We start from the raw sequence: 24,198 nt of genomic DNA, 5'->3' as shown, positions 1-24,198 counted from the left end.
ACTGCTGCCTCATCTGCATGGACGACTTTACAGAGCGAAGGCGGCCGTACCCGCTGCCGTGTGTCGGCGCCTGCACCGGCGCGTCCGTGCATTACCGCTGCATCATGGCCTGGCTTGGCCAGTCGGGCAGCTGCCCGCTCTGCCGTGGGCCATGCGACCCGCTCGCGATGGAGCCGACGCAGACGCTCGACTTTACAGGTAGCACCTTTATACTCACATTGCGACGAAGGCTCATGGAATGGAATGGATAGATCTGAAAGCGACCGTGCTGCGCCCGGTGCCGTTGGACGCGGGCATCGTCCGCTGCTACGTCAAGCAGGTCTACAAGGGCCTCTTCAAGCAGTACGGCTACGAGCTCTATCTCCAAGGTCGCATTGGCACGGACGAGCCGGACCGGTTCCTCCTCGCCGCCAAGAAGCAGCTGCGCAAAAACATGACGGCCAACTACTCGATCTACACGACGACCGCGTGCGATGACGCGTCGCGCGTCGGCCGCATGGGCTCGAACTTTCTCGGCACGGTCTTCACCTTGTACGACAATGGCCGGGACCCACAAAAGGTACAGATGATGCACATTATCGTCTTGTATCCGATCGACAATACATGAAATCCAGGTGGCGAAAATCCAGGATGCGACCAACGGCCAAGACGCGCTCGGGCCCGGTGACAATGTCCTCCAGATCCGCGAAGAGCTCGGCTGCTGCACGTACGAAGCCAACCGCACGAGCGTGGGGCCGCGCAAGATGCGGGTATTCGATGCCCACTCGCGTCGCGTTTCCACTGTTTCATGTTCGCCGGGATAGGTGTGCATCCCCGACGTCGACGAAGCGGGGCGGTCGAGCAAGGTCGTCCGACCAACCAACCAAAAAGATCGCATTGTGAGCCGCATGGGCGTCGGCGAGCTCACGGTAGTACCTGTCACTTGATACTGTCTTGATACTGGAAATCTCAATGAGGTGTAGGACTTGATCAAATTCATCAACCGCGAACCTGTCTTTCGGGAAGACCTCGGCGCGTACTGCCTCGACTTTGGCGGCCGCGTCTCGATGGCGTCGGTCAAGAACTTTCAGCTGATCTCGGCCGACGACCCGGCGATGGGCAACGTCCTCCAGTTTGGCCGCGTCGCCGACGACATGTTTACAATGGACTTCCAGTGGCCGCTCTCGCCCTTCCAAGCGTTTGCGATCTGCTTGAGCAGTTGCGACACCAAGCTCGCGTGCGTTTAACTATTAACTATCTGCATTCCACTCGAGTACTGTCGTCGAACGCCTGTGCAATCTGGCCGTCGAGCTCGTAGTAGAAGCGCAACGACTTGTGCGTTTTCAGGTCCAGGTCCACGATCGCGACTTGGTACTGGTACGTCGAGTCGTCAGGAAGCACGACGATATTCTCCATCCCATCCGCCGCAGCGTCGCACGGCGCGAGCGCCAGCAAGAGCGAGCAGTCCTTGTACGTCGTGGCGACCATAAACTCGTCGACGAGGCGCTGGTAGAGCTCTTGCCATTCGCCCAGCGTCAGCGTCGTCCACGCACGGTCGGCCGTTGCCTTTTGAAGCGTCCGCAGCACCTCCGGCGGTGGGCTAGTATCGGCCAGCAGCTCGCCGAGGGTCGTCGTCGGCAGCGGTGTCTCGGCAGCGAGCTGCGCGTCGAGTTCTGCGAGCCGATAGAGACCTAGTCGATGGTCGCAGCGCGTCCAGTGAAGAATAGGATCTACCTTCAATGTCCAAACGATCGAGCGCGTGCATGCGAGCGAGGTCGTCGAGGACGGGCACGCGCCGCAAGACGGCCGAGAGCAGCTCTCGGAGGTGGTCCCGGTCCATGCCAAGGTCGTTCGGAAAGAGGCGGAGGTTGTTCTGCGGCGTCGCAAGGAGCTCGTCGAGCGCGTCGTCCATCGTATCGCGCGCAAAGAGCATGATGGGGCAGTACGTGCTCACGGCGTCGACCTTGCCTTCAGCGAGCTTGAGTTGCTGGTGCATGCAGAACCGACAGGCGCGACGCTTGCTCGCGTGCACGTCGTCATGCGCGTCAAAGACTTTGCCAAACTTGGGCTTGATCTCGACACTGAACGCGCCCTTCGCGTCGAACGCGACGTTTGGTAGCAAGAGCACCGTGCGCATCTCGAGGTTGAGCTGCGACGCTTGGCGGTGCAACGGCCGATCCGCCGCGGCCAGCGACGCGTTCATCGCGTCAAGAAACGCCGGTGCCACGTCGATGGCCTGGGCGACTTGGGCATACGTGACCGCGCTACCGAGCGGCACGTGGGTGGATGCAAAGGCCACGATATCGGACGGCGTCGCGCCGCGGACGCCGGCCTTGCGGATGCGCAGGACGTGGCCATGCAGTGGCGAGGTCGATGGACCCGTGTAGCGGAAGACGACGTTGGCGCCGCCTTCGGCCACGTACGCCCACTCGGTCGGCGCCAGGCGTGTTGACGCGACGTCCGCGGGCGCATGGCGTGGGTGGCCAGCAAGCAGCATGCTTCGAGGAGGATCGGGCGGTCGCCAGACTTGGATTGCACCGTGGGATATTCCCTATCTGCGCACATTGCATTTCAAACCGCGGGCTGAGAAAGGCGGCTGCACCGGTGCAATTCCTTAAACGAGTACGTTGCAGTAACTCGTTTCTCAGATGCGCTGCGCATCGCCGCACCACTCTGGCGTCGCAAATGGCTTCCTTTCCATTCTACGTGTAGACCGACGACGTGGGGTGCGCATGCCTTGTCGCCATGCCCATGTGGCCCCACCTGCTGGTGCGCGTGGCAGCGATACAGATTGCCACCTTGTATCAATTCTGCTACCAAGTGCTTGCGGCTGACGCGATGCGCTGGCAGCGTCCAGCTCTGCTCTGACGACAGGTCATCGTCGTGCAGCAAGTAACACTGCCTGTCGCACTTGCAGCAAGCGCGGTGGTGCCACGGCCAACGATCGTGCGAAGGTCGTCGTGTGTGCAGGTACTACTTGTGCGAATTCGAGTCGACTCCCACGTTGCACCGCATGGATACCGCATTTGAAGGGACTTTCCCGGCTTCTGATTGGCGCCGGGGACATCCGGATATATCAGCAACCGGATGGGCGTGGCAAAGTTCTTGATGCGAACGATTGGGTCAGTTCCCTCTTGGCAACCCCGTCCTCGCATCGATCGTCCGAATTGCGTCCGTCCGGCATGCCCAGCATGTTCCAGACGCCGGCGCTCCAGCGGTACCTCATGTGGAACGTGCCAATCACGCACGCCGCCATGCGCAAGCCAGCGCCACGTGGCGCGACGACGGCGCCGCCCGACCTCGTGACACTCGTGACGCTCAATCTGACCGTGCTCTCGATCGTCCACGGCGCACGCCTCGACGAGCACGACGCATACACTAGCAGCCATCCCAGCAGCCAAACAACGCACCACCGCGGCGTCATGCCCGGTGTCCTCACGCCGCTCGTGGCCAGCGAGTCTGCAGAGGCAGGGCGGCCGACGCTGCGCCAGCTCCGGGCGGCCAGTACGCCACTGCCTGCGGTGGGCGCCATCGATACCATGACTGTCAAGGAGACGGTGTCGATGATCGCGCCTGCCCAAGACAGTGCCATGGCCGCCGAGCCGGTCGGCGAGCCGATCGAAGAAGCCTCGATGACCAACGACGACGCCTCGCTCAACACGACGGCGGACAAGCCGACACCCATGGCCGTCAAGGAGACGGTGCCAATGATTGCGCCTGCTCAAGACAGTGCCATGGCCGCCGAGCCGGTCGCCGAGCCGGTCGAAGAAGCGGCTGCTACCTCGATGGCTATCGACGACGCCCCGCTCAACACAACGACGGACGAGCCGACGCCCATGAATGATTCAACGCCACTTGAAGAGTCAACCGCCATTGAGTCGACGATGCTGGCTGAACCAGAGACGACGACGACCTCCACGTGCTCCGACGACGTGACGATGAGCACCACCGACGAGCTTTTGCTAGCGACGAGTACACTTGACGCGACGCCCTCGACGCCCGCTGCGCCGACCGACGACGCAGCCGCTGCGTCACTGTTGATGGTCGCCGCCCCAGCCCTCTCCTCGGACAGCATGGACGAGCCGGACGACGAAGAGAAGATTGCAGCTGAGCTGCCCATCATCTCGGCAGTAGCCACGCCAGACGATTCGATTTCGAAAGACCTTGTCGCAGACCAGCGCTCGATCGCCGGCTCGTCGACCGCGTCCGAGGACGGCGACGACGAGGCAGATCGCGTCTTGTCGATCACGGTCAAGGCGTCTTCGGCTCCCGTTGCGCTGCCGTCGCCGATCCCCGAGGCGGCCGAGAACGACGCTTCCGAGCCGCTTTTTTCGATGGACCTCATGTCGGACCTCGACGACTCGGACGGCTGGTCGGTCTACGCATCCAGCGAGTGCGGCACCGAGTCCGGGTCGGTGACAGACACGGGTCGGTCGCGCAGCCGCAGCCGCATCCCGCGACGCGTCGTCCAGCCCGAGCTGCAGCCGTGCCTCCGCCGCAACAACCGGTCCGCGACAAGCCTTTCGGAGCACAAGGCGGCGCGCCTCGAATCGCCGGCGCGCGCCCGTGGCGACGTCACGAACCGTCTTTACAACCCCTCGTACCACCAAGAACGGGACTCGAAGCTCGAGCAGCTCCGCGCCCAACGCGAGCTCGAAGAGTGCACCTTCCGCCCATCGACCAACGGCAAGCCCCGGCCCCCCGGCGGCGGCGCCACCGTCAGTCGATCTAACACCCCACCAACCTTGTATCTCCGTCCTCGTCGCATCGACGAGCCTTCTTGTACCCTTCCGCACACTAATACCATGCTCGTCTTGTACCATGATGCGTGCACGTCGTCGTCGTCATTGCAAGCGCATCGCATGCCAGTACTACATGTAGCTTGAACCTCCACCCACCTATCGGGTGCATGGTGGCAGACATCACTCCCCTACCCCTATCCGTGGTGTCGGAGATGGCTACTACGCGTCGCAAAGAAGCGGTGGCACCCAAGAGTGACAACGAGCGACCTACACATCCCTGTGGCACGCTCATCGGCCTCGTCTCTGTGTCGCGGCTGTCTCTGGTGCAGCCGCCAACGTAGTTGCATGTACCAATTGGGGTCGATTCCGAAGCATACCGATGCACGGCGTATCTTGAAACGTACGACTATGCAATAACACTCGCTTGAGTCTCTACCGCGTCGTGCCACCGACTGCGCGGATGACAGCATCCACGTCCGTGGTCGGGAGCAGCTTGCCTTGGCCGCACGCTGCATTACCGCCGCCCGAGCCGAGACCGTGAACGATCTTCTTGAGCATCTACACACACATCCAACTGCATGGACGACCGAGAAGAGGAGGATCGCATACCTCGCCCGCATGCACGTGGCGGTTGCCCATGCAAATGATGCTGTCGCCCATGAGGACGATGTGCGCTGAAGTCGGGTCGGCCTTGGCCACGAACTCGGCGCGGCGACGCAACGCCTGCATGTACATGGTGCGGAGCGCGCTGTTCGAAGCGTCCTTGCAGACAAGGTCGAGGCGGTGGAGCGCGAATGGCGTCGCGTCGTAGGTGCCAGTTGTGATCGGCGCGATCGAAGCCGACACGACGTGGTCCGTCACGCTCTTGGAGAAGCTCTCGAGCGCCTTGAGCTGCGTGTCCATGCGCGTGAGCTTTTGCGATGCCATCGCCGGCGTTGTGCTCATCTGCATTGCCAGCTGCTCGAGCAGAGCTTCCTTTTCTTGGAGTCGCTTGACGCCTTCAATACCGGCCACCGCCTAGCTCCCATCATACTACACCTACCCCTACCGCTAAAAGACGCACCTCGATGCGGCGGGTGCCGGCAGCCACCGAGGCTTCGCTGAGCACGACAAACGGGTAGAGCGACGTGGCCGACGCGGCGTGGGTCCCCCCACAAAACTCGCTCGAGATGTCGCCGATGCGAACAACGCGGACGCGGTCGCCGTATTTTTCTCCAAACGCACAGATCGCGCCGGTCGCCTACGCCGTATTGAGAGAAAGAGGGATGGATACGTGGAGCACCTGCGCCGCATCCTTGTCCATCTCTTCGGTGCGAATGCTCGCGTCCGAGAGCGCCACGTCATTGACATAGGCTTCGACGGCCTTGAGTTGGTCGTTTGTCATGCCGCCGAAATGCGCAAAATCAAACCGAAGGCGGTCGCTACCAACGTACGACCTACGCGTTTTGAGTTTGAGTTTCAAGAGAGGCAAGAGCAACGATGTGTGTACCCGGCTTGCGCAACGTGCGGGCCGAGCACGTGACGAAGGCCTGCTTGCAGCACATGGGTGGCCGAGTGGTGCACGGCCGTGCGCTGGCGGTGCCGGGCGTCGACAACCGCGTGGACCGCCGGAGACTTTTTCAAAAGCAGTTCAACGATCTCGACGTCCAAGTGCTCGGGAATAGCCACGTGGATCACGCTGCCGTGTTCGCCGACCTTGGTCGTGCCCGTCACGGGCAGCTCAATGTCTTCGCCAAAGTGATCCAGTCCAACGAAACCAACGTCGCCGACTTGGCCACCGCCCTCGGCGTAAAACGGCGACGGCGACAACTGGAGCAGAAGACCGTTGGAAGCAGTCGACCGTTCAAACTGCACGACCTTGGACCGCGGCACGCGGAGCTGATCGTACCCGACAAACTCGGTCGTCGCCGTCGATGCACGCGGCGTCACGCCGAGCAGCGGCGCGGACGCACTCAGCGGTCCGTCGGCCGCAGTCGCCTGCGCATTCGCCATAGCCGTGTGGAAGCCGTCGACGTCGACGGTCGCGTCCAGCGAGACTGCAATCGACTCGGTCATGTCGATCGTGAGGCCAAAGGTATCGTAGAGCTTGTACGCCTCGGGGCCTGAGATGTGCTTGGCTTTTGTCGCAAACAAGAGCTTCTCGATCGCGCGGATGCCCGTGGCTTGCATGGCGAAGAAGGCTTTCTCCTCGTTGCGGACGATGCCCGTGAGCTGCAGCCGGGACGCCACGTCCATCTCCAAGAGGCTAGGCAGTTGGATTGTCGAGAGGAACGGCTCGGACGCCCCGGCGACGCGGATCGCACGCCGAAGGATGCGCCGGAGGACGTAGCCGCGCCCGACGTTCGAGGGAAAGACGCCGTCGGCCAGCAGTGCGTACGTGGTACGGAGGTGGTCGGCGACGATGCGCACCGTCTGCACATCCCGGTGCGTGCCAAAGGTGTTGGACGTGATCTCGGCGGCGATGGCTGGCGTGTAGCTACAAGAGGAGTCCGCTGAGAAGCTGCGAAGTCTCCGAGACGACGCACCGCGTGACCCCGAGCTGCGCGTCGAGCGACGACGCGATCGTGTAGAGCAGCGGCGTGAAGAGGTCGGTGTGGTAGTTGGAGATGACGCCTTGCATGACGGACGCCATGCGCTCGAGCCCCATGCCGGTGTCGACGCACGGCCGGGGCAGCGCTGAGAGCGTCCCATCTGCCGCCCGGTCGTGCTGCATGAAGACAAGGTTCCAGAGCTCCAGGTACCTAGAGGACGCTAGACGATCGAATCGAGCGAGGCAAGTGGTGGCTACCGATCGTCGGCCGACGTGAACGCGTCGCCTTGATCGTAAAAGATCTCGGTGCACGGCCCGCACGGCCCGGTTTCGCCCATGGCCCAAAAGTTGTCTTCAGCACCGAGCCGGTGGATTTTGGCGTCGGGCAGCTGCGCGATTTGGCGCCACCTAGAGCACACATGTTGTCGTCTAGTCCGAGGCGAGTGGCGTACTACCATTGCGCGGCTTCGTCGTCCGAGTCGAGGACCGTCACGTGGAGCTTCTCGGTTGGCAGCGAGAGCTCCTTTGTGAGGAACTGCCACGCGTGGAAGATGGCTTCTTCCTTGAAGTAGTCGCCAAAGGAAAAGTTGCCGAGCATCTCGAAACACGTGTGGTGGCGCGCCGTGAGCCCGACCTGGTCGAGGTCGTTGTGCTTGCCGCCCGCGCGCACGCAGCGCTGCGCCGACGTTGCGCGCGCATACGGCCGCGTCTCGTTGCCGAGAAAGACCTAGTACGCACGCGGTAGGATGTGAGCGATGGCGTCGAGACGCGGACCTGCTTGAATTGGACCATGCCGGCGTTCGTAAAGAGCAGCGACGGATCGGCGGTGGGCACGAGCGAGCTGCTTGGCACGAGCGCATGCTCATGCTGCTGGAAGTAGCGCAAGAAGTTGCGGCGGATGGCCGCGGCCTTGTGCATCTGCGTCATCGGTGATGGCTGGCGCAATGGCAATCTCGCGTATCCGGGCATCCGGATAATAGAGCAGCCCACCGACGACACTTTGTACACAACAAGCAAATCTATCTCCGAGATAGGCTGCGAGTTGGTATCCACGAGGCTATGGTATCTCGGCTGCTCGCATCATGGACGGTGCATGCCAGAGTACTTGCATTGGCTACCATAGGTGACCATGAGCCCAAGAATCTTCACGAAGGTTGGGACCGTTTGGCAGCTCAGTTGGCGTACTACGGCAACAAAATGCAGACGCTTGCTCGTACAAAGAGCATCAACCCGTTCATTTCGACCGACTGTGAGGCGTGCCAGTGTTTGCATTGCACTACTGGTTGGCATGGCACCAAGGGCATGGTAGGTACCGTCGCGGGGTTTGAAGTGCCGCCCAAGGAAAGTTCAAATCTATGGCCCCTTTGCCCAAAAACGCCCTCTTCTGTGGCGATACGTCATTGCTTATGGCTCGTCCATTGTAGCTCGCGCTAGGAGCTGTTTTCCGAGTTGAAAGCGAGGTACACGCCTTTTGAGGTTCCAGTTTCCATTTGCGTCGCCACGATGGGAATTTCCTTGGTCGCCACCAACGCGCTCGACAACGTCCCTGAACGCAACAACTCGTTGTAGTAGGTCGTTGCTATTCGAAGTGCAAGGTCGCAGTCTATTAGCATCCGACACGCAGTTCCAATCGATCACGGTCCCTTGGTCGTCGGCGTGAGCTCAAACGACGTCGCCAGGAGCGCGAGAAGCGCATCCTTGTCATCGATGGTTCGCGCGTCGACGACGACGCCCGCCTCGTACTTTGTAAATTGATTGGCGGTCAGTGTCCACAACGTCGCACCCGACCGACGCACCACGAGCGGTTGCTGCGCCAAGAACGAAAGCGGGCTCGCCGAGCAGTACCAATTGGCCATTGCATAATCGGCCTGCGTCGTGACGACCGACGTCGAGAAGACGTAGCTCGGGAACATGGGCTTGTCCTTCCCCGTGCGATAGTAGACAGCAAATTGATCGCCGGTCGTCGGCGCCTTGGCCAAAACAAAGCGGCCGCTAAAATCGGACGTCGTCCAGTGGTGCGTCAGCGAGACGGCGGCGAGCTCGTAGCGCTCGCCGTGCGCAGCCTCGACGCGCGACGCGGCGCCTGGCTCGAGACGCATCGGGCACGGCGGCTGGCCACGCCCGCCAAAGCCCACATCGCAGAGGTACTTGGCCATCTCGCCACTGGCATTCATCGCGTCGACGATCAGAATCGCATGGCTGAGGCCCGAGAGATCGTAGACCGCCTTTTCGGGGTCGTTGTTGGCCATGACAACGCGCGCGCTGTGCGTGGCGACGACGTAGCCGAGGCTTCGGAGCACAGCCGCGAGCAAGCCGTTCTGCTCAAAGCAGTAGCCGCCGCGCTTGTCGTGCACGAGCTTTTGCACGATATTGTCTAGCTGCAGCGAGACGACTTCGCCGTTGGTCGCGTGCGCAATGGGGAAGACGCCGCAGCCCGCGAGGTTTTCGAAAGGGATCGCGCGACCGTGGTGGGTGACGATAGTCGCCAGCTGCGTCAGCGAAACGTCGGCGGTAAGCGCGTCGCGCGTGAGGCCAATGCGCGCAAGGTACGCGTCGAGGTCCATGGCCGGCGTCGGTGTTGCCATCTCAGTATCAATGGAAGAGTGCGACGTCGGCGGAACCGAGGCGGCTTCGACTAGCGCGCTCGTGATTCGTTGAAATGACAGATGTTTTTAAACGAGAGAGTGCGTCAAAGAGAGTGGGTGAGAGTGAAGACGGGAGAGCGCATGCGTCGCTCCTAACAGGAGTCTTGCGTGCCGTTCGATAGGTGGGGTTTGGGACGCTTGCTACTGTAGACGCTGCTTGCTACCATGTCCTGTACGACGTAGGGAATAAATTCGTATCCCCTTGTACTACTACTGCAGTACTACTCGAGTAACTTGGTTGCCAGGCCGCTACCGACCAACGAAGTGACTGCGGTGTTTACGAGGCAGGACTGATCACGCAAGGCTTCGCAAGGCTTTGGCGAGCTCGGGCACGGCTTGTGCGTCGACAACTCTTTAGAGTACCGCACGATGTTAGTGTCCTAACTACCTTTTAAATCATTTACTAGTAAACTATAATTTAGTGAAAAGGCTAAAGTACATCTATGCGCTATGCAGTTTCGACTCGGATTCGATCGTCGAATGCCACTTGCCATGGGACCACGTCCAGAGCGGCGGTGGCGCGCGATAGACGCACCCAAGCGGCAGTTGGTGTCGGTTGAGCGCATACAACGACGGCGGTGCGGGCGTTCGTTCGGCGAGGTCGTCGAGAGGCCGCTCGATGCACTCGGCGTCCATTGTCGCTACAAGAGCCGCCCGAAGCCTTCGAATCATATCCAGTCGCAGGTGCTGCACTGCAAGAACGGCCAGCCATCGACGCACGTGGCTCTGAATCTGCCGGGCGACGCGATGCCGACGGTACCGTCGCCTGGCCACCACGCGGCGCATGGCCACCACGAGACGGTCGACTGGACTTTGGTGGATACGAGTACTACCGACTGGACTTTGCGGGATACGAGGACTACTAGTGCACGTCTGCGGTTTGAATAGCCGTCGGATGCTCGAGGTGACGGCGGCCGCGAGGACGTGCTTGGTTGCGACGTGGCTCGGTGCCGCGCGTTGGAGGTGTGCGGCTGCTTTGAATGGTGCGTACCTCGTCGGTGCCCATGTCGCCTGGCTTGCAACGGCGGTGGCGTGCGCAGCGGTAGGACTGCTTGTGTTGGCCGCGGACACGTGGCTTGTCGACAGCAAGCGATCCAAGCAGAGCGGCGGCACGTCAGCGTGCGTCAACTGTGTCGTGTAAGCGCTCGCCGGCCATAGTGTCGTGCTCGGTGTCGCAAAAGCCATCGATATTGTTGGCAAATCCTCGTCCAGATCCTCTGCGTTGTCGCAGGAAGGCTCTGCACCCGACGCACGTTGCATTGGGGGTGTCGTCACGTTGCACAAGTTGTCGTCGTTGCTGTTGGACATGGTGTCGTCTGATACGGAATTGTTTTGGGCCAAGTCGGTCGTCCTCCGTGGTGTGAAACTCGCTGCGTCGACATTCACGGGTCGTGTGTCTGTCACCGTGGGCATCGCCACGTCGCATCTCTCGCTACGAATGCTTTTCAATGCCCTATGTCGACGGGCGCAGCGCTGCAGAGCCACGACACCTCGTCGCAGTCGTTGAAAGCGCGCGCGCACCATGTGCCGCCGATACAGCGCCTGGAACGGCACCCACGCGAGCTGCCATCGGTGATTGCGGGCGTTGCGAGCTTGATGTCGCTGGCGCCGACGACACATGGCTTGCAACACGGACGTCGCCGACGTGCGACGAGAGGCGTTGTAGCGTCGCCATGCCCGCACCAGCGTGCTTACAGCACACACCTACTCGCTGCGTGTGAGCTGTTGCTCGTGCGCGCATTCGGTGATCCGACCTGCTGATGCTTTTGCCACCGTCGATGCAGTACATGGCGCCACACCGCCGCGAGCAGCTTCACGTTGCGCGTGAACAAATAGGTTCTCGATCGAGATTGTTCGCACCTTGTTTCGCATTCGAAAACGTAAGAGCGCCACGCGTCGACCTTGGTGGCCGCGATAAAGCCGCTGGAGGCTTCTGGCGCCGTGTTCGTGCCGACGCTGTCGGTGACGCCGGTAGGCGCACTGCAGTCGGCGGGCGGCGTGACGCCGGCGCATGTAGCTAGCCACCGCATCGCAAAGATACCGCGCGACGCTGCGTCGTGCGACCATGCCCACAAGCCGCCGAAGTCGCGCAAGCGTCGTCGTGGCAGGAAGACTCGTCGTCGTCGTCGTCGTCGTCGGTGGCGGTAGCCGCAGCCGTCGGGGGGCATCGTTCGCTTGGTTCGTCGACGGTGGCGGTCGCTGCTTGGCCGCCATCGCTTGCCGCAGCGCGACGACATGTTGTAGATGAGGCGACTGGAACGCCGCCTTTGTGGCGCGCCGACCGCCCACGGCCTGCGCCGCCCACATGCCAGTTACGCCACCGGTGACACGCAAGTTTCGCGCCGATGAAACCGACCCCAGACCCGCCGCACCAAGGCCGCTCAAGCCTCCTCTTCTTTCCCCTCCCACCTCGCCCGCACCATCCTCGCCGTGGCCATCCATATGTGGTAGCATGCTTGTATCGCCGCTACCCTCAAGATCGAGGGCACAACGCCCCCCCCCGACGGGGGGCCTCAACAACGTGATCCGTGGTCGCAGAACCAGTGCTTGAAACCTGGCGAAACCCACCGCGCGCGGGTATACAAACCGCAAGGTATTTCCGAGCGAGGGGTTTCGCGAGTCGTTTTGCCTTTCAAACCGCTTTCCATACTTGGTGCCATCAGTACTCGATATTCGTTCTACACCCATCGTCATGTCGGCCAAGAAGATGCAGATGGGGCGGCAAGCGCCCGGCGGCGTCCTCGTCTCGCCTATCTCGGTTGCCCACCGCGTACGGGCTCCGTCGTCGTCTATCTAGCGACTGACCCCGTGCTAGAATCGGTGTCTCGACAGCGACAGCGTGAATCCTGTCCGCGCGCAGTGGATGGCCAACCTCAAGAAGCGCGCGGACGCAGCGTCGTCGCCGCGCGTCGACGAGAAGGCCGAGCCCATGGTACGCGCTTCGTAATATCCGCTTCGGCCGATAAATCTGTCGATTTATAGAAGGCGTACGGGCACATCGAGTACACCGGCCGGCCCGGCGTCCGGGTCGAGCCCAAGACGTCGGCGCATGTCGATATTTTGCCCAAGAAACTCATCAAGCCGCTGCTGAAGAAGCGCCCCAACTGCCCGACGATGCTCGAGCTTCAAGCCGGCAAGCCGCGGACGCCTCGGCGAAAGATGAACGGCGGTGGCTTTGACAGCGACATGCAGATCCAGACCGGCTTTGGCCCTCTCGACGGGTGCTTTCCTGGCGTCGGCACGCCGACCGCCCACCACCGACGTGGCCCGGCGTCGCCCGACATCATGGACCCGTTCTCGGGCATCGACTTTGGCCCGTTCGACACGTTTCTGGATCTGCCGACGCCCAAGAACAATGCGCTGCAGCCGTGCGCGCCGCCGTTTCCGGTGATGGAAGCCACCGAGCTCGCCAATGCGTTCCAGCAGCCACCGCTCTTGGTGCGAGCGACCAGCGTCGAGCAAGAAGGCCTGAGCCTCTGCTTTGAGCACACCCACTTGGGCAATCCTTCGCAAAGTAGCAGCTCCCACAACGTTCCGCCGTCGCCGTTCGGGCTTCGTCCGTCGTACGTTTTTGACTCGACCAAGCACCACCCCGAGTTTGACATTCTCGACTTTAACGACTCGGACATTGACAAGGAAGTCGACAGCTTCTACTTTGACGGCGACGACAACAACGCCGACAACAACTCATTCGACCACGACGAGATTGAACTCATCTCGACGTAGTCGCCTCCTCGCTTAGACGTAGTTTCATAGGACACCGCATTTTTCCTCCATGTGCTAAAACAAAACACCTTGTCTCGTCCGATTGAGAGGTCGAGTGGACAAACCGGTGGGGCCGTCAAGAGAGCTCCTGACGCGTGCATTCAATGGATCAACTTTGCAGATCGGGAGATTCGACTTGACGGGCCGTCGCGAGCGGAGCCAAGTCACGGGATATCCTCTCCTACTGTGTGTACTCGGCGAGACGTGGATGGACGCCGGCCCAATCAAGCCCGTCGTCGTCGTCGTTGTTGTGCTCAACACGTCGATATTTCCACAGCGGCCACAAGTGTATAATAACAGTGTGTGTGATGCTCGCTCCCTTGTCCCCAAATCTATCAGTGTATCAAGTCGGTGCGAAACGAGCTTGGTGCTCTTGTGTCGCCTCAAGGTCCATGACGCAACGTCGACTCTATCATGCATGTTGTGCAATTTATGGTTCTAATGGTTGCGGGACGAGGCGCAGTGTAGTCTACTTTGTTTCTGCCTCGGCGATGACACGCTTGCAAATGTCGCGCCACATTTGCGCGTGCGACATGTCGTAGTGCAGCGCGTAGCTCAAGCCGCGCAGAAGGAGCGAGACGCGGTACGCCATGACAAAGTCGTCCGACTGCTCGACGAGCGGGTCCCGCTTGCTCATTTGCTCGGCGAAGAGCTGGATGTTCATGCCGCCCGTGACACTCGCGTCGTCACGGTCCATCATGATGCGACCCATCTTCTCGAGCACGTACGGGTCCATGTGCTTGGTCTTGACTTGGATCTCGTGCGTCATTGCCTGCACGACGTCGTCGCTGGTGCCATCCGCGAGCGCAACCACGAGCTTGGCGAGGCGCACACGCTGGTCCTTTGTGATGTGCTTGACCTGGCCATAGTCGATGAGGCCCATGCGGCCGTCCTTGAGCAGCATGATGTTGCCCGGATGCGGGTCGCCGTTGAAGCAGCCGTTGACAAAGATCTCGTGGCCGTGGACCTCGACGATGAGGCGGAGGATTTCCGCAAAGTTGAGCAGCTTGGAGTGGTCGACGGCGTCGTCGGCTGCCGGTTCGCGTGCCCAGATCCACCCGAGCGTGTAGTCGTAGAGGCCATGCCGCACTTGTGTGCCGAGCTCGCGTAGGTACAAGTACGACTGGATCTTGCGCATCTCGTCTTCGGACGGCCCGCTCTCGCGCGCCAAGCCCATGGCCCGTCGCTCCGCATCCACGCGCTCTTGCTCGGCCTTGAGCGCGTCGATCGTCGTATTCTTCTCCTTCGCAATGAGTTCAAAGTGGTCTTGGATGCCATCGAGGAGGCTCTTGCCGTCGAGAAACTCCATCACGAGCACGTCTTTCGTGCAGAGTTCTGGGTACGGCGCGGGCACGACAAACCGGCTCGCGTACGGACTCGCTGCAATGTTGGCGCGGACTTCGGCGAGGTTGGCGGCTTCGCGGCGGTAGTCAAACTCGGTCATAAATTGCTTTTCCACTTCGTTCAGAAACGGAAGCTGCTCGGGCTGCGCGAGCTTGCAGAACGTCTTGATCGTACCAATGTCATTGCGAAAGTGATGCTCGGCTTCGGGAAACTGCACCTTGACGACCACCGTCCTAATGGTGCCATCATCATCATCATCCATAGTCCAAGCGGGCATGCAGGAGGAGGAAGACGTACGTGCCGTCGAGGAGCTTGGCCTTGTGCACTTGGCCAATGGACGCCGCGCCGAGCGGCTTGGTGTCGATCGAGAGGAAGATCTCCGAGATCGGCTTGCCAAACGACCGCTCGATGATGCCAACGATCTCGTCCATGGGCTTGGACGGGGCATCGCTCTGGAGGATCTTGCACCGGTCGAGGTACTGCTTGGGTAGGAAGTCGTGGCGCGTCGACCCAATCTGGGCGAGCTTGACGTAAAAGCCCTTGAGGTGCAGCACGACATCGTACAGCGTTGGCGCATACAAGTCGTGAAGCTCCTCGTAGTGCGCGTCTTGCTCGTCCTGCGAGAGCTGCAGCACGTCGTTGATGTAGACCTGCTTGGACCGGTAGTGGATGTACGCGGGCATCGCCTTCGTGTAAAAGTAGAGCGACCGCGCAAAGCCCTCGTCCACCTGCGACCCGTAGTAGACGCCGCCGCCGATGGCCGCCGTGAGCCCGGCCATAGCCATCGCCGCCTTAGTCGCATGGGACGAGCGGCGTGGCGCGACCGCAGCGGTGCTCATGGCGGCGCGGCCAGCAGCTCGCTGCGTCAGCGCTCGGAGGCTCAGCATCGTCGGTCGATCTCAATTGGTTGTCCGGTATTCGAGAGCGTTCATTTGCCTCGGCTTGAAGACCGCCTGTCGCGGCCCACGCTTCCTAATTAGGCCATAGCTTGATGTTTGTATGCTGGCATGCGGCCCCCTTTCGTTGGTTTCGGATTTTCACGCGTGTGAAATGAAATACACACCTTCGTAAGGCGTTGCGATACCTTTACACAGGGGCGAGGGAAGCGTGAAAAATACAAGGAAGCGTGGGTTGGGATTTTCGCGTGGGTAATGCTTCCAGTGGAAGCAATAGTTTCATTTGCTGGCGGCGACGACGCGACGATGGACAGCCTCGCCGAGCTCATGGGCGGCTACACGGAAGAAGACGAGCGCGAGGTCATCCAGGACATTGCCATCGGAAGGACCACGCGATCTGCATGCAGATCTCGCTCGCGCCCGACGACGGGCAAGCGCCCGGGTCGCTCTTCGCCTACCACGTCTGGAACGGCGCCGTACGCTTTGCGTCTACCGTCCTTGCTGGCTCATACCGCTCTTGTAGACGTGCCTCTCCGAGTTCTTTGCGGCGACGCCGGCACTGGTGCAGCACAAGGCCGTGGTCGAGTTTGGCGCCGCCTCGTACGCCCACGCCGCCTCATCGTGCCTTGAATTACTAGTGCACTGTAGGGCGCTGCCATCGCTTGTGGCGCTGCATCTGGGCGCATCGACCGCCGTCATGACAGGTACTGCTTGTGAAGCAACGCACGCAAGGCGAAAGGTCTCTAGACTACCCGGCGCCCGTGTTGATCGACAACATGCAGCGGAACGTCGCCCGCAACGCGAACAAGCTTGGCCATGGCAGCGCGACGGTCCTCGGGCATCTATGGGGTGATGACGTCGGCCCGCTGCTAGCGCCTACGCAAGGCGATGGCTTTGACGTGGCCATCGTCGCCGAGTGTCTCTGGCTGCACAAGGAGGTATGAGGATGTGGCGACCTATGCAGCAATGTAAGGATGATGGACTGTACTAGCACGAGCATCTCTTGATGTCCATCATGGCGTGTTTAAAGCGTGGCGGGAAGGCCTACATTTGCTTTAGCCACCACGTGCCCGGTATGGAGAGCGAGGACTTGTCCTTTTTTACAAAGGCTGCGCGCACGTACGCGTGCGACGTCGCGCATCTCACGACCTTTCAAGTCCACGCCGTCTTTAACGCCGCCAAGACAAAGGACCAGTACCTCTACTGCATCACCAAGCTCTAGGCGTCGCATCAATTTAGACTTTCGTTTGTTGGTATACAGAGGTTGTCAGCCCCTTTAAATGTATTGACTACAGAGAATCACCGTCGACACACGGCCGCGGAATCCATTCATTAACATGACGGGATGGTAGCGACGACGACGATTTTTCCAGCCAAGGGAGATCCCTTGCTTCCAGCGTACTAGTGCACTGCTCGAGAGTGAAATTCCTCGAGGAAGCAGTAGACAAGCGTCTGTGTCGTGCGGGGTCCAGACGCGTGCCGTGGCGTACGCGGTGGATGCGAACTTTCCATCGAGCCCTTGACCAAAGGCCTTGTCCAGCATCTTCGTTCCATCGAGCGATGGCCTTCGTCGCCCCGTTTGAGCCTACCCCAAAGCAACCAACTGCCTGTGTACCGACGTAGGGCTCTCTCATAGCTGCGCTGTTGGCAGTGCACCCACTGAACCTCGAGCTATCGACGCCGAGCCAAAAAGTTTCGTCACGTCTGGTGATGGTTTTTGGCGCCAAGTCGTTACAAATCACCCACCTACCCGGTTGTCAATGGACTTCAATGAACGCGCGGAACGTCGAGGAGATGTCGGCGTGGCCAGCGGACTATACAAGAGCACACAGTGTATTATCATTGCGCTCGGTTTGTTCCACGGGCCCATGTACGCGAAGGTGACGGCGCCTCGTGGCTTGCGAGAGAGGACGTGCAACGCTGTGTCAAGGCGGCCTCACAGCGTCATGTCGTCACGCCGAGTGCCAGCGTGAGTCAGTCAAGCTCCGCTACGAACGACGCGTATTGGTAATAGCTCACCAGGCTCTATCGTCGATGTCATAATGGTCGTGGCCAGCATCCGCAACGGTCGACGTGAAATGATGGCGTTGGCAACTTGTGTGTCACTGCCGAGAACAGGGTGTTTAAAACACCTTGCTCCTAATTAGGACATGTACCGAATTGGGAAGTCGCATCCACGAGGGCCAATAAAGATTCCGCATGGAGGAGCCGCGGCTCACGCTGGCGATCGCCAAGACAGAGGCGCTCTGCGTCGAGATGCCCATGCTCTTCAAGGACGTGGCGAAGGCGCCCGAGTACTTTGGCGGTATGCAGAACCTCTCGACGATCCAGGAGACCAAGACGCCGTTCCTGCCCATCAAGCTGCGGCCGGGCGAGCCCAACTGCAAGCCGATCTTCGCCGACCGTGCCAAGACGCAGACGTTCGTGCTCAAGGTCACGAAGAAGCGGCCGCACGAGCCATGCACCGCGGCCATCACGGCCATCGCGACCGAAAAGTTTGTCTGCGAAGGCATGGCCGACTTCCAGTACCTGGCCGCGCCCAGGTACCTCGAGAGCATGGCCGAGCCGATGACGAAGAAGCTCTTGCTCTACCGCAACATCTCGACGGCCAACGAACTCGAGCTTGTGCCCGAAGTCTTCTCACGCGTTGACCTTCCGCTTCGGTACGAGTTCAAGCAACGACCCAAGTTCAAGGAGCGCGAGCCCGGCGACGAGGCGTCGCCCGCGACCAAGGTCACAGGGCGCGGTGTCCAGTACGTCAACTTCCGCACCGACAAGGTCGTGCCGCAATTCCAAGGCCCGCAGAGCATGCCCAAGACGCGCGGTACCATCCATCCCTTCCTCTTGATTTTCGCTCATGCTCGTCGCGTAGGGATTCCGGCCGAGCTGGAGGAGCAAGTGCTCACGTTTCTTCGACAAAAGCTCGACGAGCGACCGATCTGGCACCGCCACAAGGTGGGCTATCCACTTTTGCTCGTGCATCCTCATCCCTTTCTAGCTCTTTGAGAACGTCTCGGCCGCCGAGCGTCGCGTCGCCCTACGCTTCCTCCCGTTGATGTGCTACATCTTCCTCAGTGGGCCATGGCGGGGCATGTGGGTGCGCATGGGCTACGACCCGCGAACGACGCCATCCTCTGCGCTCTACCAGGTATGCCAATATAAACGCTTTGGTCGCCTCGACCATTGCATTTAGATGCTTGAAATCCGAGGCAACCGCGAGCTCGTGCTATCGACCGTCAGCATGCGGACGCAGAAGAAGATCTCACGCAACAAGTTTACCTCCCGTCTCTCGACGGTGATCCAGTCGATGGACGCCGAAGACGACGTGGCGCTCCACTTTAAGCAGAAGAAGCGCCACAACCGGTCCAAGTCGACCGTCAAGACAGCACCGTTGGCCGAGCTCGACGACGAGGCGCCGACATACCTCATTTACGGCATTCCTCTGAGCACGGGCTACTTTCACATCCAGCTCTGCGACCTCCGCGAGAACAACCCGTCGATCGACGCGGCCATGACGCCGTTCGACTCCCGGTACGCGTCTTGATAGTTTGATAGTTTGATCGAAAGGGATATTGGTGTAGCATGCGGCAATCGGCGAGTATTCTCTCGGGCTGGTACCCGTCGTGCATGTTTGCGATGCTGCGCGAGATGCTCCGGTTTCACATTGCGACTGTGGTATGTAGAATATTGTCATAGGATCGGAAGACAATATAGATATATGGACATACGATGCAATGTAGGTGGGCCGGCCCGCCGAAGAGCTCGCGATGCGCCAAAAGCACATTCGGGCGCTGGAGCGTGCGATGCTCAATGATCTCGCGGCGCGCGGCGACGTCGACAGCGATGACAACACCAAACGACCGTCGTCAACGACTGGCGACGACGGTGACGCCCCCGCCGACGAAGCAACGGCCGACGAAGCAACGGCCGACGAAGCCAACAGCGGCGATGACGATGACGGCGACGACGACGAGGACGAAGACGACGACGACGACGACGAGGAAGAATCCAAGCAAGATGATAGCGTCTCCACCGTGATTGCCCTTTAAGTCGGAGAAGAAGAAAGCTGTCAACCATCGGCTATTCTCGGGTAGTACAAGACTTTGGTTGGGATCAACGCAGGGGGCGGTGAGTAGGGAGTCCTCTATTGAGGCAATACCTATCCCCTACTAACTGCGCTCATGAAACCAAGTCTTCCACATGCGTGATTGGACTGAGACACGTCTGTGTGCCCAAGTGGGAAGCGTTCCACTAGGAGCGCTGGGCAATCTGACTACCGATGAAATTCTTTCAGACTTGTTAGCTCTAATCCTACAATTTGAGTTTCATTTAGAAGATGCGCATACAAAAGACGACGCTAAATCTGCCATCGAGTCGCGCGTCGTTGGCTGGTTGCACTGGGACACTAGGGCGTTAGCCGTGCTTGGCCAAGAACGGGTTGACCGCCGTCTTCCACTCGACGTCAGCAAACGTGTGGTTGACGTCGCGGTGGTTGGCCTCGTCGGCCCGAATGCACTTGATCATGTCCAGGACGGTCGCGGTCTCGGGCAGCTTGTAGTAGTTGCGTGCGATCAGCGGCGCAATGTCCATGTCCCAATGGTCGACATGCCCGCTCTCAATGTCCTGGACGAGCGCCGTGTACGTGTGCACGGCCTCTTCCTCGAGGTACCCCACAAAGCGGTGGCACGTCTTGGGCGACGTGAGGTACGCGAGGAAAAACAGGTTGAAGAAGACGCCTTGCGCGCCGAGCACAAAGAGTCGGAAGAGCGGACCCGGCGACTTCATGTTGAGGAAGATGAGCAAGTGCATGCGCTCGTTCTCGGCCTCTTCCAGCAGCGTGTGGATCCAGCCCTGGTCGCGCTGCATCGTGCGCAGCGAGCGGAGATGGCGGGCCATGCCGGCGACCATGCCGGGGACACCCGCGACCGTCTCGAGGAAGAGCGCGCGGTTGACCCAGTCACCCGCCGTCATGCCGCCGCCCGGACCCTTGTAGCGCGAGACAAAGTCAAAGCCCGAGCGCATGACGCGGATGGCAGTGAGCGCGACTTTGGCGTGCATCTCGACCGGGTCGCGGTGCGTCGGATGGATCTTGGCGAGGTCGTCGGGACTGTAGATGGCGTGCGGGATCGGATTGTCCCACGTTTGCGGCACGGTGGCCCACGACTGGATCTTGGTGTCGGCAAAGTGGCCGTCGGTCTTGGGGTGCGACTTGAAGTGGTTGGCTTCAATGAGCGACGGGGCCGTGGCGCGGAGCGCGCTAAAAGACCGGACCGAGACGCGCGACGTGGTGCGGAGGAGTGACGGCGACGCGTGCATCGCGGGAAGGAGTATTGTTGTTGGGAGTTGGAGATTGAATAGTGAGGAACCCAACTACGGTGGCGAGTACGCTGGCGGTATGGCATCTCAAGACGAAAACACATGTTGTGCGTTGGAGACGGATGTGGCGGGCATGTCGCGTGCGCGGTCCATTTTGACCGTCCAATGGCCGGTGCAGGGAAGCGCGGTGAACGTGGCACCGACTCGTGTCCCACTGCGATTGTTGACCCGCCAACGCCATTCGAATCGAGGATGCGGCGCGTCGTCGATGAAAAAACCACGTCAATTCGTTCACCACCGTTCGTGCTTCGCCGGCGTCGTGGGTGCTTTGTACGTGTCTGCGCTGCGGTAAAAGGGACATGGACAAAGACGATTGATTGTCGAGCAAGAAGCTGCCACAAACAACATTACGCTGCCGTTGCTTCGGTTCAGTGTGCAAGAACTTGCAAAACGGGTCAAAAAATGGCTCTGCGTTTTCTAGGGTCTTGTACAAGCTTTGAGGTGTGTGGAATCGATACCCGATAACTCGAGCGTCGTACGAGGCGAAAATACGAATGCGTGCAACTTGAAGGCCGAGGGCAACCGACAAATCGGATGCGCGGAGGGCAGCGGGGAAATCGCCAACGCAGATGTCGCACGATGGATTATTTGAGTGATCACGTCCATGACGGTACGTAGATCAGCCAATCGACACCTACCAATACGTATGCATCGACTGCCTATACACTGGTGGCCTTGGCGTTATGTTGGATAAAACAACCCATCCAGCAACATGACGATTGTGTATGCATTCGCTCTTGATCAAGGTTCAGGCTCAAGCGCACTGACCAGAGAAATAGAGAGAGAAAGGTATAAGTATCCTTGTGGGCCACTCTGGCTACTACCAACAAGACGACGCCCAGCGCCCGCGAAAACATACATATCTGTCTTGCCCACTCCGTGCTTGATTGCTTGTGAAAGAAACGCGAATCGGAAAGATATCCAAGCTCGCAGCTCACGCCGGTAGGCGGGTGGAGGGATCTTGTCGCTAAGGCGAGCCCGCAACTGCGAAATGAAGCAGCCAACCGAGAGCGCGACCGAGTGAACATGGCCGTCGAGCAAGGAGGGTGGCCGTCGAAACACATCCCGCGACACGACGTTTTGGGACAAGAGGTTCAACTTGCACTTTACGTTCGCCCGACTTCACCGACGCTGTGATTGGCTCCTTGAATTTCGATCCCGAATCGACTTAAATAGTGTAAAATGTATGGCACGCGACCTCCTTGTCTGTGTGGGTACTGCACGGACCAGCAGTCTCTACCAAAACCACAAAGCTCATGCTCGTGCATGTCTACCCTAAAATACACCGTTGTAGACACAATTCGCGCAATTTCAACTAGAGTGGATATTGTGGGCCTGTCCCATCAATCACGGATATAGTGTACGTATGATGCATACGTAGGTGGTCATGATCACGCCACCTTGTGTCCCACGCTGCCACGTCATCGATGTGAGAACGGCCCAACCCGACGCACATTTCAATTTCCAACTCCCAACAACAATACTCCTTCCCGCGATGCACGCGTCGCCGTCACTCCTCCGCACCACGTCGCGCGTCTCGGTCCGGTCTTTTAGCGCGCTCCGCGCCACGGCCCCGTCGCTCATTGAAGCCAACCACTTCAAGTCGCACCCCAAGACCGACGGCCACTTTGCCGACACCAAGATCCAGTCGTGGGCCACCGTGCCGCAAACGTGGGAGAACCCGATCCCGCACGCCATCTACAGTCCCGACGACCTCGCCAAGATCCATCCGACGCACCGCGACCCGGTCGAGATGCACGCCAAAGTCGCGCTCACTGCCATCCGCGTCATGCGCTCGGGCTTTGACTTTGTCTCGCGCTACAAGGGTCCGGGCGGCGGCATGACGGCGGGTGACTGGGTCAACCGCGCGCTCTTCCTCGAGACGGTCGCGGGTGTCCCCGGCATGGTCGCCGGCATGGCCCGCCATCTCCGCTCGCTGCGCACGATGCAGCGCGACCAGGGCTGGATCCACACGCTGCTGGAAGAGGCCGAGAACGAGCGCATGCACTTGCTCATCTTCCTCAACATGAAGTCGCCGGGTCCGCTCTTCCGACTCTTTGTGCTCGGCGCGCAAGGCGTCTTCTTCAACCTGTTTTCCTCGCGTACCTCACGTCGCCCAAGACGTGCCACCGCTTTGTGGGGTACCTCGAGGAAGAGGCCGTGCACACGTACACGGCGCTCGTCCAGGACATTGAGAACGGGCATGTCGACCATTGGGACATGGACATTGCGCCGCTGATCGCACGCAACTACTACAAGCTGCCCGAGACCGCGACCGTCCTGGACATGATCAAGTGCATTCGGGCCGACGAGGCCAACCACCGCGACGTCAACCACACGTTTGCTGACGTCGAGTGGAAGACGGCGGTCAACCCGTTCTTGGCCAAGCATACCTAAGAGTAATTCAATGAACCTTGCATAACTACGCACCATACATGTATTTCTTTGACGAGCGGCGATGGAAATCTTGAATCGCCGACTTGTGTGATCGACTCTGGGATACAATGTAAAATGCAGAAGCGCATCATGGGTCTAGAGACTCTGTGTGCTCTGTGATGGTAATACATGCATATCGAGAACATGTCTTTGTGCAGTACGACGTTGTTGTGTCTGGGTTCGTTTCCCCTTGCGGAGTGTTGCACTGCAGAAGCCACCACAACGTTCACCGAGAACGAATCATCTCGTTGGTCCAATGCCGTCGATGCTGGCTCGTCATCGCCATATCAAGATCAAGGATATTGTCTTGTAATATAGACATGCATTTGTTTAGTGAGTAAAGCTTAGTCGCCTACTCGATGTGGTGGGCAAACCCGCGAATGTAAAAGTGGGGCCTCGCGCGCTGTCAAGGCGAACGCCGGCCGCGCCACCCGCTCCTTCAGCGCGGCCGAGAGCAGCGGAATGTCGTCGCCAAGCACGCGCAC

At 60.0% G+C, this 24,198-nt stretch overlaps 12 protein-coding genes across 12 annotated transcripts; 6 read left to right on the top strand and 6 right to left on the bottom strand.

Annotated features, from left to right (window-relative positions):
• Positions 1–17: 17 nt before the first annotated feature.
• SPRG_19602 (hypothetical protein) lies at positions 18–1,226 on the top strand (the record flags this gene model as incomplete). Its single annotated transcript, XM_012342944.1, has 5 exons — positions 18–198; positions 252–559; positions 615–749; positions 804–908; positions 963–1,226. The coding sequence occupies 5 exons, from the start codon at positions 18–20 to the stop codon at positions 1,224–1,226; spliced, it is 993 nt and encodes a 330-aa protein (XP_012198334.1).
• A 7-nt stretch (positions 1,227–1,233) lies between these two features.
• On the bottom strand, positions 1,234–2,476 carry SPRG_19601 (hypothetical protein; the record flags this gene model as incomplete). The annotated part of the gene is made up of 2 exons (XM_012342943.1): positions 1,234–1,670; positions 1,714–2,476. 2 exons carry the CDS (start codon positions 2,474–2,476, stop codon positions 1,234–1,236), a joined length of 1,200 nt encoding a protein of 399 aa, XP_012198333.1.
• A 694-nt stretch (positions 2,477–3,170) lies between these two features.
• On the top strand, positions 3,171–4,780 carry SPRG_22127 (hypothetical protein; the record flags this gene model as incomplete). Its single annotated transcript, XM_012342966.1, has 2 exons — positions 3,171–4,701; positions 4,755–4,780. The coding sequence occupies 2 exons, from the start codon at positions 3,171–3,173 to the stop codon at positions 4,778–4,780; spliced, it is 1,557 nt and encodes a 518-aa protein (XP_012198356.1).
• Positions 4,781–5,080: 300 nt separating this feature from the next.
• Positions 5,081–8,178, bottom strand: SPRG_04234 (alanyl-tRNA synthetase; the record flags this gene model as incomplete). The annotated part of the gene is made up of 9 exons (XM_012342834.1): positions 5,081–5,279; positions 5,331–5,738; positions 5,785–5,961; positions 6,004–6,157; positions 6,211–7,133; positions 7,243–7,462; positions 7,510–7,659; positions 7,707–7,978; positions 8,026–8,178. The coding sequence occupies 9 exons, from the start codon at positions 8,176–8,178 to the stop codon at positions 5,154–5,156; spliced, it is 2,583 nt and encodes an 860-aa protein (XP_012198224.1). The 3' UTR covers positions 5,081–5,153.
• Positions 8,179–8,885: 707 nt separating this feature from the next.
• SPRG_19600 (hypothetical protein) lies at positions 8,886–9,836 on the bottom strand (the record flags this gene model as incomplete). The annotated part of the gene is made up of 1 exon (XM_012342942.1): positions 8,886–9,836. One exon carries the CDS (start codon positions 9,834–9,836, stop codon positions 8,886–8,888), a length of 951 nt encoding a protein of 316 aa, XP_012198332.1.
• A 2,752-nt stretch (positions 9,837–12,588) lies between these two features.
• Positions 12,589–13,622, top strand: SPRG_19599 (hypothetical protein; the record flags this gene model as incomplete). The annotated part of the gene is made up of 3 exons (XM_012342941.1): positions 12,589–12,666; positions 12,712–12,828; positions 12,879–13,622. The coding sequence occupies 3 exons, from the start codon at positions 12,589–12,591 to the stop codon at positions 13,620–13,622; spliced, it is 939 nt and encodes a 312-aa protein (XP_012198331.1).
• A 508-nt stretch (positions 13,623–14,130) lies between these two features.
• SPRG_19598 (hypothetical protein) lies at positions 14,131–15,892 on the bottom strand (the record flags this gene model as incomplete). The annotated part of the gene is made up of 2 exons (XM_012342940.1): positions 14,131–15,238; positions 15,303–15,892. 2 exons carry the CDS (start codon positions 15,890–15,892, stop codon positions 14,131–14,133), a joined length of 1,698 nt encoding a protein of 565 aa, XP_012198330.1.
• Positions 15,893–16,207: 315 nt separating this feature from the next.
• On the top strand, positions 16,208–17,123 carry SPRG_19597 (hypothetical protein; the record flags this gene model as incomplete). Its single annotated transcript, XM_012342939.1, has 6 exons — positions 16,208–16,261; positions 16,309–16,377; positions 16,425–16,501; positions 16,550–16,605; positions 16,649–16,839; positions 16,893–17,123. The coding sequence occupies 6 exons, from the start codon at positions 16,208–16,210 to the stop codon at positions 17,121–17,123; spliced, it is 678 nt and encodes a 225-aa protein (XP_012198329.1).
• A 977-nt stretch (positions 17,124–18,100) lies between these two features.
• Positions 18,101–19,950, top strand: SPRG_19596 (hypothetical protein; the record flags this gene model as incomplete). The annotated part of the gene is made up of 6 exons (XM_012342938.1): positions 18,101–18,725; positions 18,774–18,856; positions 18,900–19,049; positions 19,095–19,432; positions 19,483–19,576; positions 19,642–19,950. The coding sequence occupies 6 exons, from the start codon at positions 18,101–18,103 to the stop codon at positions 19,948–19,950; spliced, it is 1,599 nt and encodes a 532-aa protein (XP_012198328.1).
• A 214-nt stretch (positions 19,951–20,164) lies between these two features.
• Positions 20,165–21,256, bottom strand: SPRG_04233 (hypothetical protein). The gene has a single exon (XM_012342833.1). It carries the CDS (start codon positions 21,215–21,217, stop codon positions 20,315–20,317), a length of 903 nt encoding a protein of 300 aa, XP_012198223.1. The 5' UTR covers positions 21,218–21,256; the 3' UTR covers positions 20,165–20,314.
• A 680-nt stretch (positions 21,257–21,936) lies between these two features.
• SPRG_19595 (hypothetical protein) lies at positions 21,937–22,275 on the bottom strand (the record flags this gene model as incomplete). The annotated part of the gene is made up of 1 exon (XM_012342937.1): positions 21,937–22,275. A coding segment is annotated over one exon (339 nt), but the record flags the coding sequence as incomplete, so codon positions are not given.
• A 497-nt stretch (positions 22,276–22,772) lies between these two features.
• SPRG_04232 (hypothetical protein) lies at positions 22,773–23,674 on the top strand (the record flags this gene model as incomplete). The annotated part of the gene is made up of 2 exons (XM_012342832.1): positions 22,773–23,354; positions 23,399–23,674. The coding sequence occupies 2 exons, from the start codon at positions 22,773–22,775 to the stop codon at positions 23,672–23,674; spliced, it is 858 nt and encodes a 285-aa protein (XP_012198222.1).
• Between the last annotated feature and the right edge of the window lie 524 nt (positions 23,675–24,198).

Source organism: Saprolegnia parasitica (assembly GCF_000151545.1).
Source record: "Saprolegnia parasitica CBS 223.65 unplaced genomic scaffold supercont2.11, whole genome shotgun sequence".
Classification (NCBI taxonomy): Eukaryota; Oomycota; class Saprolegniomycetes; order Saprolegniales; family Saprolegniaceae; genus Saprolegnia; species Saprolegnia parasitica.
The sequence above is the reverse complement of the archived record's forward strand: the minus strand, read 5'-3'. Positions and strand labels throughout refer to the sequence as shown.

Coding starts and splice junctions, on each gene's coding strand:
- SPRG_04233 (XM_012342833.1), bottom strand. CDS start 21,217: ATGCACGCGTCGCCGTCACTCCTCCGCACCACGTCGCGCGTCTCGGTC.